We start from the raw sequence: 12735 nt of genomic DNA on the forward strand, positions 1-12735 counted from the left end.
TAATGTGTGTCCCTTAATATGGGTAGGTTCATTGACATGTTGGGTGAGGCCAAAGTCGGATAGGACACTTGCTAAATCACAAGCTTTGGTATTGTTGTGGTAGGTGGTGGGATCAGCAGGAGACAGTGGTGGTGGTGTATCAGGAAGAGAGGATAGTGAAGACAGTGGGGGGAGAGATGGTGCTAAGACAGAAGAAGGTGGTGACTGAGGAGAGGAACAGAGAGACAGGTGGAGAGAAGAAACAGTCTGGGAAGGCTTAGAGAGTGAAAGAGGGAGACCAGGTACACTACACACTTGGTAGATCAGAGGTATGAAGGGGAGGAGGACAAGCCTGCCGTGAAGAGTCAAGATTGTGGCAAGTCAGTGAAGGTGCAGTTAGAAGACTCCTAGGAACAAGACTTTGCAAGTGAAGGAAGCAGAAAGAGTAGGAACCTTGGAGAATAAAAACAGGCCCCTGATTAGGCAAAGTGAGGTCAGCAAAGCACCCACTGTCAAACCAGCTCCATTGTAGGGCCGTACCCAGCAGCAAATGTCCTGGCCACCTGCAGCATCCTAAGTCTTGGATGTGGACGCACCTAGGCCCAACAACATAGATGGATGGTCCCCCAAGGATGTCAGGAGAACCAGGAAGGAAGTCTGCAGGAAATAAGATCATCAGCCAAGAGACACAGTGATGTCTCAGCACAGACTGTGACTGACTGAAAGCTCTCACGGATACTGAATTCCAGACATTTTATTTTGAAACTCCAGAGACAAGATTATTTGTCCATCTTTATTTGTTGGGACATGGGTCAGGAAAGCTACACCACTATTTATTTTCTTTGACTAATCCTGCATCCATACAAAATCCCTGCACACTTTTTTGTTGCTTTTTAAATACTATGTTCTATGCAGAGACATTTTACCCAGGACCCAGACAATGAACATTGACATCCTTGGGCCATCCAACAGTCCCACAAACAGATCTTTGTCTCCTGAGAGAGGGGAGGGAAAGGGCACTGGGTCAAGTGATTGTTATGTTTACGAAAACTGCAGCATATATGTTTAGCATCCTGAATAAAATAACATTTAACATTCTAAGCAATGTCTGTAAATGTGGTGATCCCGCTTGGTTTTGTGACAGTGTGGAATTGCACCTTTCTGATGGGTGATTCCTGTCTGCTTGAGATGCAAATGCAGATTGGCCATGATTAGTGAAGTGCCAAGACCATATTGCTAGATTCAACCTGGTACTCTGTGGAAGAATTGGACTCTAAACCTTGGAGAGCCTTTTGACCTCTACAAGCATAACCTTTTGATGTGAACTGCCATGACCTATAGCGGCCTACAATTTAAAAACGAATAGTAATATGAACAATTTCAAAGCATAACTTTACCTCTTAACTGATTAACGTTTGACTCTTTTTCATTACAATAGTAATTACTGCAAGGTTGCTCTAAATGGACTATAATCAAAACATGCTGCTTGGCTGAAACTCGTGCAACTGTTTACAGAGTGATTGAGTACAAACTAAAATGGAGGCGATATGTGTCATTACAGAGGAGAAGGAGCAAATCTAGGGAGGACACAGTCGTCGCAGCTCCCAACCCAGGCTGCAAAGCAGAGACCTTCAAGGCTGACAAGCAGGGATTGGTACAGAGGCTACGGCAATTTAAGGTATTCCCCTCACCCACAACAACTGGTCAACAAAGAAAACACTCTTGATTTGCAAGAGAGTTCATGATCTTTAAGGCATGGATTAAAACCTTGAGTGGCAGCCAGGGCACTGGAGAGGTGGAGGAAGGGGAAAAGAAAGGAATACAATCAAGAGATTAGCGCAGTTACTGTAAAGGAGCTGTTAATAACCTGCATTTTGAGTTGTAAGTCATAAAATGTATTTTTGGCTAATATTTATTAGTATAAAGAAAGATAATTGCTGGGGATGATATTACTCTCTCTATTTAGCATAGTAGGGTGTACACTCCCCTACTATGCAGATAAAGAGTGGAACTCTATTCTAATCGATTAAAAATGACACAAGATCACTTACCTTTCAGGAGAAAAAAAAACAACCGGTTTATGTGGCCAACATTATTTTTATCAGCACTTGCCTGCATAGTTTTCTGATGCAGAGTGCACTCAAGACCCCCCCTTTCAGATCTGCCTGGAGACCATGCAAAGGGCAGCAGTGGACGTGATAAATCCCAGTAATATAAAAAAACATAACATTGCATTTATGTGACTCGGGACTACAAGTCCCAAGATGGAGAAATGAAAGCAAATACTGCTCTATAACTTTTGTGGTAAGGTTTGCAGTGGGGAAAACATTAACAGACAAGCGAGTGGTGTTTTTAGAACTAGACTCTATATTTGGTGTTCACAATAAAGGGGACTTAATGGTGTATTAGCACCTGGGGTGGGAGGGGCAACCAATCAGGTTGCTCGGATCGTGGGCTGCATCCCCCGGTCCCAGCCTGCATTTTGAGCAGCCTAATGGCTGCTTCCCCCAAACTGACATCTTCCTCCACCCTCCCCTCCCTTCTCCTCCGAGCACTCGTCCCTTCCCAGTCCCAATTACCTAATTTGTTTGGTGGCGCCGCTGCTGCTGCCGCCGCTCAGTGCGCCTGCTGTACGCCATGAAAACGGAACAAGGGCTTCCAGATCCAGGGCGGCCATCAGCGTCCTGTACATTGAAAAAAATGCATTTCTCTTAGCACCCAGAGTTTCTGGATTGAAAACCCAGGGTGCTAATGGCAATAACACCAGATGTGACGGACTGGATCGGTTAGTCACTATGCCAGGGCTCATCATTAAGGCCTTTGCTGCACTCGAGCCTACACCCAATGCGGCCCGTCGGGTAAGGTGATATTGCAATAATAAAGGCTTTCCCTTAGATTAATACGAAAACCTGAAACCGTATCAGGGAAAGATCTCCCTAACAGCCCTCTTCCATAAGACTTGGTTAAGTCTCTGATAAGAATACAGTTAATGAAAAGAAAGTCTCTCCCAGATTCCCTTTCCTGGGAAATACAAGGGTCTGGCGCTATGTGCACGTAAGGTTCTCCATGACCCTCTGTAGAGTTCACTTCTGTAATAAAGTGTCTAGGTCTCGCAGATCGCGTCTCATCATCCATCCAGGATTGGCAGAGATGCAAAGGGTGTATATATACCTTCAAAGGTCTTGTTCTTTCTCTGGCTATGCAATGAAAAGTGTCTCTTAAACAAATAGTCTCACTTCGTGCTCTCTCCCGGGTGTTGCTCACAATCTTTAGGCACAATTCTGTTCTGCTGCATCTCCTTTTGGTTCCATGTGGGCTTCTGCGGCTGGCCCAAATACTAGCATTGAAGTCCTAAATCCACTGGATCTCACAGAGCTCAAGTGGTCCATGATTGCATCTATTTGTCTGGTCAGGTTCTACTTTGCTTCCCTTTCCAAGGGGCCTAATCCTGTGAACCAAGCCTGTCTCACTGCCCACCTCCAGACACACCAAACTGGATTCACTTGTGCCTGAGGGCATGTCTTTGGGTATCACATCTGTTCCTCCAGTTACTTGCCAGCTAACCTCCTTGCTGTTTTAACACAAGTGTGGTCCTCCTCTCATGTCTCCCAGACAATGGGTAGACTGCCATTGCCCCACTGTCTGACCGTTGGTGTCCCTATGCAGCAGGGAACCTTCCACTGTCCTCTTCAAATTAATAATATTTCCTCTCTGCCAGCTTCTTTCCTTTCCCTCTACAAATGTTTTCTTTCTCTTACTCTCCTTCTTTGCTTCCTTCACCCTCCTTTATTGACTCTTCATTTCTATTCGACACCCCCAGCAAGCTCTTCTGTGCTCTCCCCCTACCTATTCTTTACTATCCCTTAGTTTTTGTTGTTCTGCTCTTCAAACCTCTTTTGTGCCCTCTGGTTTTTCTTATTGTTCCCCTCCGCAAACCTCTTTTGTCCCATCCAATTCTCCTTGATATTCTCCACCTGTACCTGTTGTATGCTCTCCTCCAACCTTATCAGTAACCTCTTCATGCACCATCAACTCTCTTGGGACCTCCAACTTCTTCTGTAACTACAGCTCTCTCTGAGTCTCCACCACTCCCTGTATATGTAATCTGTCTCTGTAACTCCACCACCTCCTGTGCAGTAAGCTCTCTCCAACGCTCCATGCCTCAACTCTCTGACTGGGCTGTAACAGTGTCTCATTCCCTCGGCCTCAGTCGGTCTTCAGTCTATGAGTTGCACTCATGGTTGGTAATTGTTTCTGGTCTGGGATTGATCCCCCAATAGGATGTTGTGAATATATCTTGAAACTCTCAGTTCCACACATGCGTGGAGAAGAACAAGTTACTTACCCCTGGTAACGTTCGTTCGATTGGATGTTCCTTCCATGAATTCCTCATTTTATGATAATTATCTCTCCAGCTTCAGCTGCTTAGGCACGTTTTTTCGACAAAGGGTGCTTTGTCCAGTGTCGCCGAGTTGATGTCCGTTTAACGCCATCATCAGTATAAGTAGCGCACGCAGCGCCTGTTGGCTTTAGTTTGGTTTTTCATCCTCCTGAAGAGGAATTACCAGGCGTACCATAGACCGTAGGCTCATAGAAAGCGTAAGGTGTAATAACACGTAAATTGTACGGCGGGGTAGGCTGGGAGGGGAGATGAGGAATATGTGGGAGGAACATCCAATCGAAAGAACGTTACCAGGGGTCAGTAACTTGTTCTTCGAATGGATTGTGTCCTCCCATGTATTCCTCATCTTATGATGACTCCCAAAGCAGTAATAATTTGGAGGTGGGAGTACCAATTAAATTTAGACCTAATCACGGACTGAATGAAGTACCCCTTTAGAAAGTTATCCTCCCTGATTTAAAGATGAATCTAGGCAGTAATGTCTTATGAAGGGTATGGATAGACGACCAAGTGGTCGCTGAACAAATATCATTTATTGGGATACCTCTTTGAAGAGCAGCAGAGGTTGCCATGCCCTTTGTGGAAGTTCCCCTAAACCTTCTGGCGGGTCTTTGCCCGCTAATCTGTAGCATTCTCCAAAAGCCAGGATGATTAATCTGGATATGGTTTGTTTAGTAACTGCAAGGACCAATTTGGGACCAGTATAGCCAATGAATAATTGGACATCTTGGCGAAATTTAGCCATTCTGGATATATAAAAACTGAGAGCCCTTTTTGGGTCCAATCTATGCAGCCTCTCCTCCTCCTTTCCTGGATGAGGAGGTGGATATAAAGTTGGTAAAGTACGTTTTTTTGACAAGTGGAAATCGGAGACTACCTGCGGTAAAAAGGAAGGTTTTACCTTGAGAATGACCTTGTCTTTACGGAATATTGTATGTGGGGGTTTGCAGGAAAGGGCCTGCAACTCGCTTACACTGCAGACTGACATTACTGCAATAAACTAAACAGTTTTTAATGTCAAGAGCCTTAAAGGGCATGAGTGTGAAGGCTCAAAGGGAATACATGTTAAATACTTGTAGGTCCCATAGAGGGACATTGAATGGGACTGGAGGATATACATTACTAAGGCCTTTTAAGAATTGAAAAATCAGAGGGCTCTTAAAATATGAATCCTCCTCTGAAGAGCGCTTGAAAATGGAACCCCAGATTTGCCAAATGTAACAAAAAGAAAAACACTAAGTGTGTCAAATAGAAAGGGATCCACATTCTTATCCATGCACCAGTTGCTGAACTTGTTCCAACATTAACGGTACAAAGATTTTATAGCTGGCCTTCTGGCTGAAAGCAAAATCTCCATTACGTCATCTGGGAGGTCCCAATCCTTGTATCTTAGACTTTCAGAAACCATGCGTGAAGGCTGAGTGTCTTGACCTCTGGATGGAGAACCCAACCTTCCTCTTGCGAGAGATGATCCTCCCTTTGTGGAAGACGTATTGGAGGGCAGATGGACATGTCATCAAGGTCCGGGTACCATGTCCTCCTGGCCCAATAAGGGACAATGAGGATCATGGGTTTCCCCAAACTTTCTCAACCTCCTGATCACGTGAGGAATAACAGGGACTTGAGGGAACGTGTACCGGAGTGAAAACTCCCAGTCTACCATGAACGGGTCCCCTAGAGCTCCTCTTGGAGGAAATTCCCTTGAGAAAAACAGTTAGCACTTCCGGTTGACACTGGTCGCGAACAGATCCACTTGAGGTGTTCCCCAAAGGGTGAAGATCTCTTGAAGGACTTAATGAGTTAGTTCCCACTTGCATTTGCTGCCCTGTTCTGCTCTCTGGCTAGGTAAACTGCTGATAGAGAGATTCCTTTTTGAATTGCCCAGAACCAGAGCTGCAGTTCCTTTCTGCACAGTGGTAGTGACCCTACACCACCTCTCTTGTTGAGGTAGTACACGGCCACTGTGTTGTCCGTAATTATCAGGACATTCTTTACCTGTACAGATGACAGGAAGGCCTTTGGTGCTAGTCTGATTACCCTCGGCTCTCCTTTGGGAGGTCAATTTAATATTAACAGATAATATTATGGAGAGGTCTTCTTCGAATGAACCAATCAGTCCTGGTGGTCTATATATCAGATATACTGTTAGTGTACCAGAGTTTGAGATGGGTAGCTTAACTGTGAGTAGTTCACAAGAGTTAACAGATTGAGAGGGGGCTATTCTCATAGCTAGGTTAGATTTGGCAATAAGGGCAATGCCTCCGCCTCTAGAGTCGTCTCTGTCTGCTCTTATAATATTGTAGTTATCAGGTACAACCAGTAGGAGGACTGGGTCTGCAGCTGCGTGAAGCCATGACTCAGTTATTGCAAGGAAGTCGAGTTTGTTGGCCGTGATTAAGTCTGCTATTTCCGACGCGTGCGTCAACAGAGATCTGAATTTGATTAAGGTGCCTTGTTCCCTGGTGGATGATCCGGAGGCCTTTTTTGAAAAGGAAGGCAGTAACCATGGGCCACAGTTTCCAGTGCCCAAGCATCTGAAGCAATGCCCCGCCATTCGTTAAAATGCTGAGTAAGTCTGCCACCCCCATTGTCTTGTGAGCCAAGGCCTCAGAGTGGTTTGGAGGCGCTGAAGCAGCAGCTGAAGGTAAGGTGGCCGTTGTTTGGGTTGACTTAGCACCTCTCCCTCGTCCACCAAGAGGAAATCTCTTCTGACCTCTTTGACCTGCTTGTCCTCTTCCAAATAAGGAGTAGAATTGAAAGGACTTACCCCTCTAGGAAGATGAGCCTGAATAGGGTTGTTGAGGCTGTCAAATGGCAGCACTAAGGAATTTAGCCGCCGCCTTTGAGGTCTGCAGCTTTTACAAACTCATCCGCCTTGCTGCCAAACTGCCTCGAGCCGTCAAAGGGCGTGTTGAGTAGTCTAGCATGCACATCTGGTGTAAACCCGACTTCGGCAACCACACAAATCTGCTTAACACTGTGTTAGCCGCCATGGATCTGCTGATGCGGTCTGCTGTATCCAAACCTGACTGGAGACATTCACTCATTGCACTCTTACCATCCTTGATGATTGCCAGGAAGCCGATTCTTTCTTCTCCTACCAGGATGTGGTCAGCCCCCATAGCAACACAGTCCCAAGGGTAAAAGTAAATCTAGATAATGTGCACATCACATTTGTCGATTTCAATGCCATACTGCCTGCAGTAAAACCTTTTCTTGCCCAGGCATCCACTCTCTTATCATCCCTGTCAGGTGGGATGGATGGGTAAGTTGACTGCTTGGTAGATGTAGCATTGTGAACCACCAAGCTTTCTGGTGTGGGACGCTTAGTGAGATACTCCGGGTCACTGCTGGATGATCTGTACTTCCTCACAAAGTTTGTATTTACTGCAGTCACAGTTTTTGGTGTCTTCCAATTTGCAGAGACCCATTTCTGTAATGCCATGTGAAAGGGGAAAATTGGGACTTTCTGAGGATCAGGGTGCAAGATGTCCAAGATGTCATCCTGCTCAAAAGAAGGCCTGCTCCATCCTAAAAATTAGATAATCTTTCCCCCTTTGAGGGGGAGGGGTTGAGGCCGCATTCTCGAAGATTCAAAGCATTTCACTACAAAATGCATCCCATTTGGCAGGGGAATCCGATTTCGTAGGACACCCGATTACCTTCGTAGAGGAATCACTGGAAGTCAATGGTGACCTATGATGCCTCTTCTTGGCCTTCTTTGAAGAAGAAGACCAAAAATGGCGTGATCGACTTCTCGATCAAAACGGTTTTCATTTTTTCTGTCTGGAAGAATCCGTCGACTCATCAGTCTTTTTTGATGACTTCTAAGGTAACCTCCCCACCGTCAATTTAGCTTTATACTCCCAGAGAGCATTCTCCATCATCGCCTGACAGGAGCCACAGTTGGAGGTACGGTGCCCGGAACCCAGACACCACAGACATACGCGGTGGGGGTCAATGATCGACATTTTTGACCTGCAGTCTTGGCACTTCTTAAAGCCCAACTTGGGCATTGATGGTGTCGCCGAAGACGACATTTTTCAAACGAACATCACTATTTTACTGAAGTGCACCGTAATTCTCTCAAAGCATTAGCTCTGAAACATGAAATTGAAGCCAATGGGCGCTGCGTGCACTAGTTATACCGATGGTGACATCGACCGTCGAATGGAGGCCCTATAGTGATATTGACTCGACGACACTGCACACAGTGCCTTCTGTGTGAAAATAAATTCTGAAGCAGCTGAAGCTGGAGAGATAATTATCATAAGATGAGGAATACGTGGGAGGACACAATCCATTCGAAATGCATATGCAGAGTTTGCTAAGCTGAGGTGCAGAAACTGGCAACTTCTCTGTGCCCGTCAGGTCCCTGGGTAACAGAAGGCGTTAGTTTAGGCATTTCACAAAGGCAATAGTAGTGGTAGCTGCCAGGGGGGATTTTATTGGTTGTAATTACAATTTCCTTTTCCTTAACCTAACCACCATATCAGCCAGTTACTATTGTCTCAGTCCAAAATGGTGAACTTCCTGCTCAGCAGTAAGTGGCTAAAGAACGTTGTGTTGTAGTTTGGAACATCTAGAGAGCTTCTAAACTGCCTTTCATTCAAGACCTGTTGAGGAGTGGTCACACCGCTCATGAGTGACAGAGAAGACTATAGAAACCAGGGTAAAGAAACCACAAGTGACTGTCAAATGAACAAGTCTTAAGCAGTTTGACTAACGGAAATTGCATGTACTTAATTGGTATGACTATTAGTGGAAGAAGTCTGAAGAAAGTTATCTACATGTTGTTGTTTTACTTCAAGTTCACCAATTAGAATTGTAAACAACATAGCAAATACAGAATTGGATTTCATTTGCGCGCACCAGCCTTAGAAGTGTTTAAGTAACTGTGTTCTGGCAAGCGCATGCATTTTAAAAGCATTGCTATGTACCTTTTTCCCTTATTCCCGTCGCTGCATTTTGAGCCGTATTCGAGGAGAGGACCTAGCTGCATGAGATAACGTGTCTGGGAGAGCTAGGCGTGAGCCGCATCAAGTCTACCAAACCAGCTTTGTTGTGCATTGTTTAATAACAGCTGAAGCGGTCGGGTTGTGTGCGCACACAGTACGTGTGAGGTGAAGTTGGTGAAGTTGATTTCCACACAAACTCCAACACGGGAAGTCAGCTGTTGTTGCGCGTGTCCGTGACGGCTGTCAGTTGTTGCTGCGTGTGTTCCTTGATGGCTGTCAGGAACCAAATAGTGAGTAATGGACTGTTCAAAAGCTTGCAGATAAAAAAAAAGAGTTTTCAGATGAAGCACAGCAAAGCAGATTACTCTAGGTGAAGGCAAAAGCAGTAAAATATAGAAAGCAAGGCTAGTAATTCTTTGAGAGACATTCAGGCAAAACAAGAACTAAACGTGACAAAGGTTACATTATAAAGTAGAAGCAATACAGTTTACAGAAACGTTGCCAAGTAGGATTTTCAAGTGTAAGCAAGCATTTAAGCAAAACCTTATTAAATCACATAATGCTAGTGACAAGGAACTTTGAAAAAGAATTCAAGTAAGAGAGAAGTCAAGCTCACAGAAACTTTGAACTAAGAAACTTGTAATATAAGAATAAGGATCAGAAGTAAGTAAGCAACATCAGCAGAGAAAGACTATAGAAGCCACTGAGGGCACAACAGTTGTAAGATTTTGCAAAGTTAAATGAACTCTACTTCATTTAAAATTGACTGTAGGCAATAAGCAGAGGCAGTCGAGTAACAGAGGGGTCAGGGGGGATAGAACATATTAAGTGCAAGTGTATAGAGGTTTAACGCTAAATCGGTGCTATATTATTTACAAGTTCCCCAGTGTTCTGAGTCGTCTTGGAGTCAAAGGGAATCAGAGGAATCCTGACCATTTATTATTTTATCCACTTCCCATTTCCCCTGGTCTGGTCAACTCAATAGTTGTTCCAATTAACTGTTGGGTGTACCGGTTTGGGGGATCTGGTGGGCTATTAGTCTGCTCCTGCAGGATTTCGCTGCTGGTACCCGATAGTGCCCTGCTAGTGGGCTGCTGTGCCCACAGAAGTCATAGAGGGGAGTAAAGTTGGTAAACCGCCATTTCCAATTCTGAAACTATTTTCACGGGTGTATATTAAAAAAGGCGGCGGTGGCCGATTATGCCTTCTGAATTATTCTATTTAAAAGGGCTTTTTCACATGAAGTTAGGCAGGCAAAATCAGTAAATGGAAGAAAAATATAAGCCATAAATAAAAACAATACCACCCACTGAATGTGAACAGTGGTGCTTACACTATGAAGGGGAGGATGGAAGCACAGCTGAGGCAAGGGTTCTAACCTCTTGTCCATCAATACCCTGGCAATGACGAATGTCTTAATACTTATGTGCTTGAGTGGCCATCATATTTGGGCTGCCCCCATCCGAGCCTGCAAATGCCAAGAGACCTTCATGGCATTTATTAGGACTTTTGAGGCTGTTGATGAACACTTCCACCATACTGAAATACAAGTGCAAGCAACACAGTCTGGGTAAATGGCTACCAACACAGCGGAAATGTTCATACTCTTTCTCTGTGCTGTCTTCCCATATATATATATATATCTTTTTATATCTCTGTGTCTGTGGGCAAGAGGCGGGATGTTAGGTGTGTATTTGCTAGAGCCACCGTAGCTGTTACTTAAAGCAGCGCGAGAAAAGAAAAACTCAGTATCTTAGAAAAGAGCATGCTCAGACTCAGTCTTTTAATGGTTTAAAGTAGAAAAGGAGCATTTGTAACAGAGGCATCCCTTGAGGTGGATATTGGCCTGCTATTTGGAGACCTACATTGTCGCCATGTTTGTCCTGCAGGAATTTCGCCATGGCACTGTGGGCAGATTTTTTTTCTATGTGGTGAGGTGTAGTTAATCAGTGGTCAGCATGCACAATTAAAAATGTTTTTTTAAAAACATTTTTTAAATAAATAAAAAAAATCACTTACTGAAAAAAAAAAATACAAATTAAAATGTTTTGCTGTTAACAGAAGAAACATATCAATGGTTTTCATTATACATTCGTTATTTGATCTCAAAAGGTACCAGAATGATAGGACACATTGCAGGACTCTTAGATGAACGCTTAGGACAAAGTCAATTAAAGGGTATCTTCACATCCTATTAATGTGTCATGCTATATGTTATTATGAAAAGAATTCCTTATTTTCCATGCACATGGTGTATAGTTCATGTTCGCTTACCCTCTCTCTGCTTCAACAGTCCTGAAAAATACATGGCAGCATACGCAGGGATATCCTTAGGCTGGTCTCGAAGGATTTCCCTTGTCAAGCCTTCTAGAATATTCCCGAATCCTCTTGGGATACGGTGATGAGTGTTTGAGAATGGAATCGACATTGTTGTCAACCAGGTGTAATTCCTTCTCTTGCTCCTGTGAAGAAATATGGAGAAAATTCAACTAGGAGTGGAAACATACTATTAACTATATATATATATATATAATGAATAAGTAAAATGAGAAGCTTAAATTTTCCACTACATTGTGAAGTCTCAAATTAGTCAAGACAACGTACATTTTAAAAGGTAAATTTATTGTTAAACTTTAGAGTAAAGGTTGAGGCTGCTTTTACACAAGAAACAGTGCCTTCCATAAAATACTTCTTTCGCCAAACTATCACTTTGTCGGGCTGCAATCTTGCCAGCACTGCATTTATGCAACAACTCATGTAGTATGGAATTAAAGCTAAATGGTATATTTTTCCATTTGGTGGAACACATATCACAAAATGTTAAAAAAAAAGTCTATAGGCAAACATACATTTACATTACAAGCAGAGGCGTGAGAACCTTGCATGACAAATCAGAGATCTATGCATGGCTGCTGAAAATGTTTCGAAAAGAAGACATGTGCATCACAAAGTTGCTCTTTTATCGAATCGCAATTGTTTGTCTTATAGTGTGTGCTAATCGAGTTTTCTAGTAATGAGCAACAGATTTGAACATTTGTTAATGTTGCTTGCAGTACTTTATTTATTATGCTGCCTTTTTTAAGTTGGCTCTGCTATCATTGTCTTCTGCCACAACCTCTATACCCACCACGCTTCTCCAGCACTCGTAATTGTGTAGGGGCAGCAAGGAGATAACTTTGACAAGAAACACTGTTCATGCGCATATAGGTCTGACTCGAGAGCTCCATTGCCAGGTGCCTCACCACAGTACAAGAGTAGCGATGTCAGATACATTAACCATGTGTGGTACGGAGGTAATGGATGAGGAGCTGGCACTCATAAAACGTGTTATAAGTACAGTGAAAAGATTTACCTACAGAACATTTTCAAATAGTGCAGGGTTATCATACAGAGGAC

The 12735-nt window shown here is 43.8% G+C and overlaps 1 protein-coding gene across 1 annotated transcript in view; it reads right to left on the reverse strand.

The window, feature by feature from the left end:
* Nucleotides 1–12735, reverse strand: part of SPA17 (sperm autoantigenic protein 17) — a 382615-nt gene that overhangs the window by 283161 nt on the left and 86719 nt on the right. Inside the window, exon 2 of the mRNA XM_069614536.1 lies at nt 11614–11801. Within this exon, the coding sequence (XP_069470637.1) occupies nt 11614–11767 (154 nt within the window). The 5' untranslated portion in view covers nt 11768–11801. The remainder of the gene's footprint in view (nt 1–11613; nt 11802–12735) is intronic.

This window comes from Ambystoma mexicanum, chromosome 9 (genome assembly GCF_040938575.1).
Source record: "Ambystoma mexicanum isolate Mex_15411 chromosome 9, UKY_AmexF1_1, whole genome shotgun sequence".
NCBI lineage: Eukaryota > Metazoa > Chordata > Amphibia > Caudata > Ambystomatidae > Ambystoma > Ambystoma mexicanum.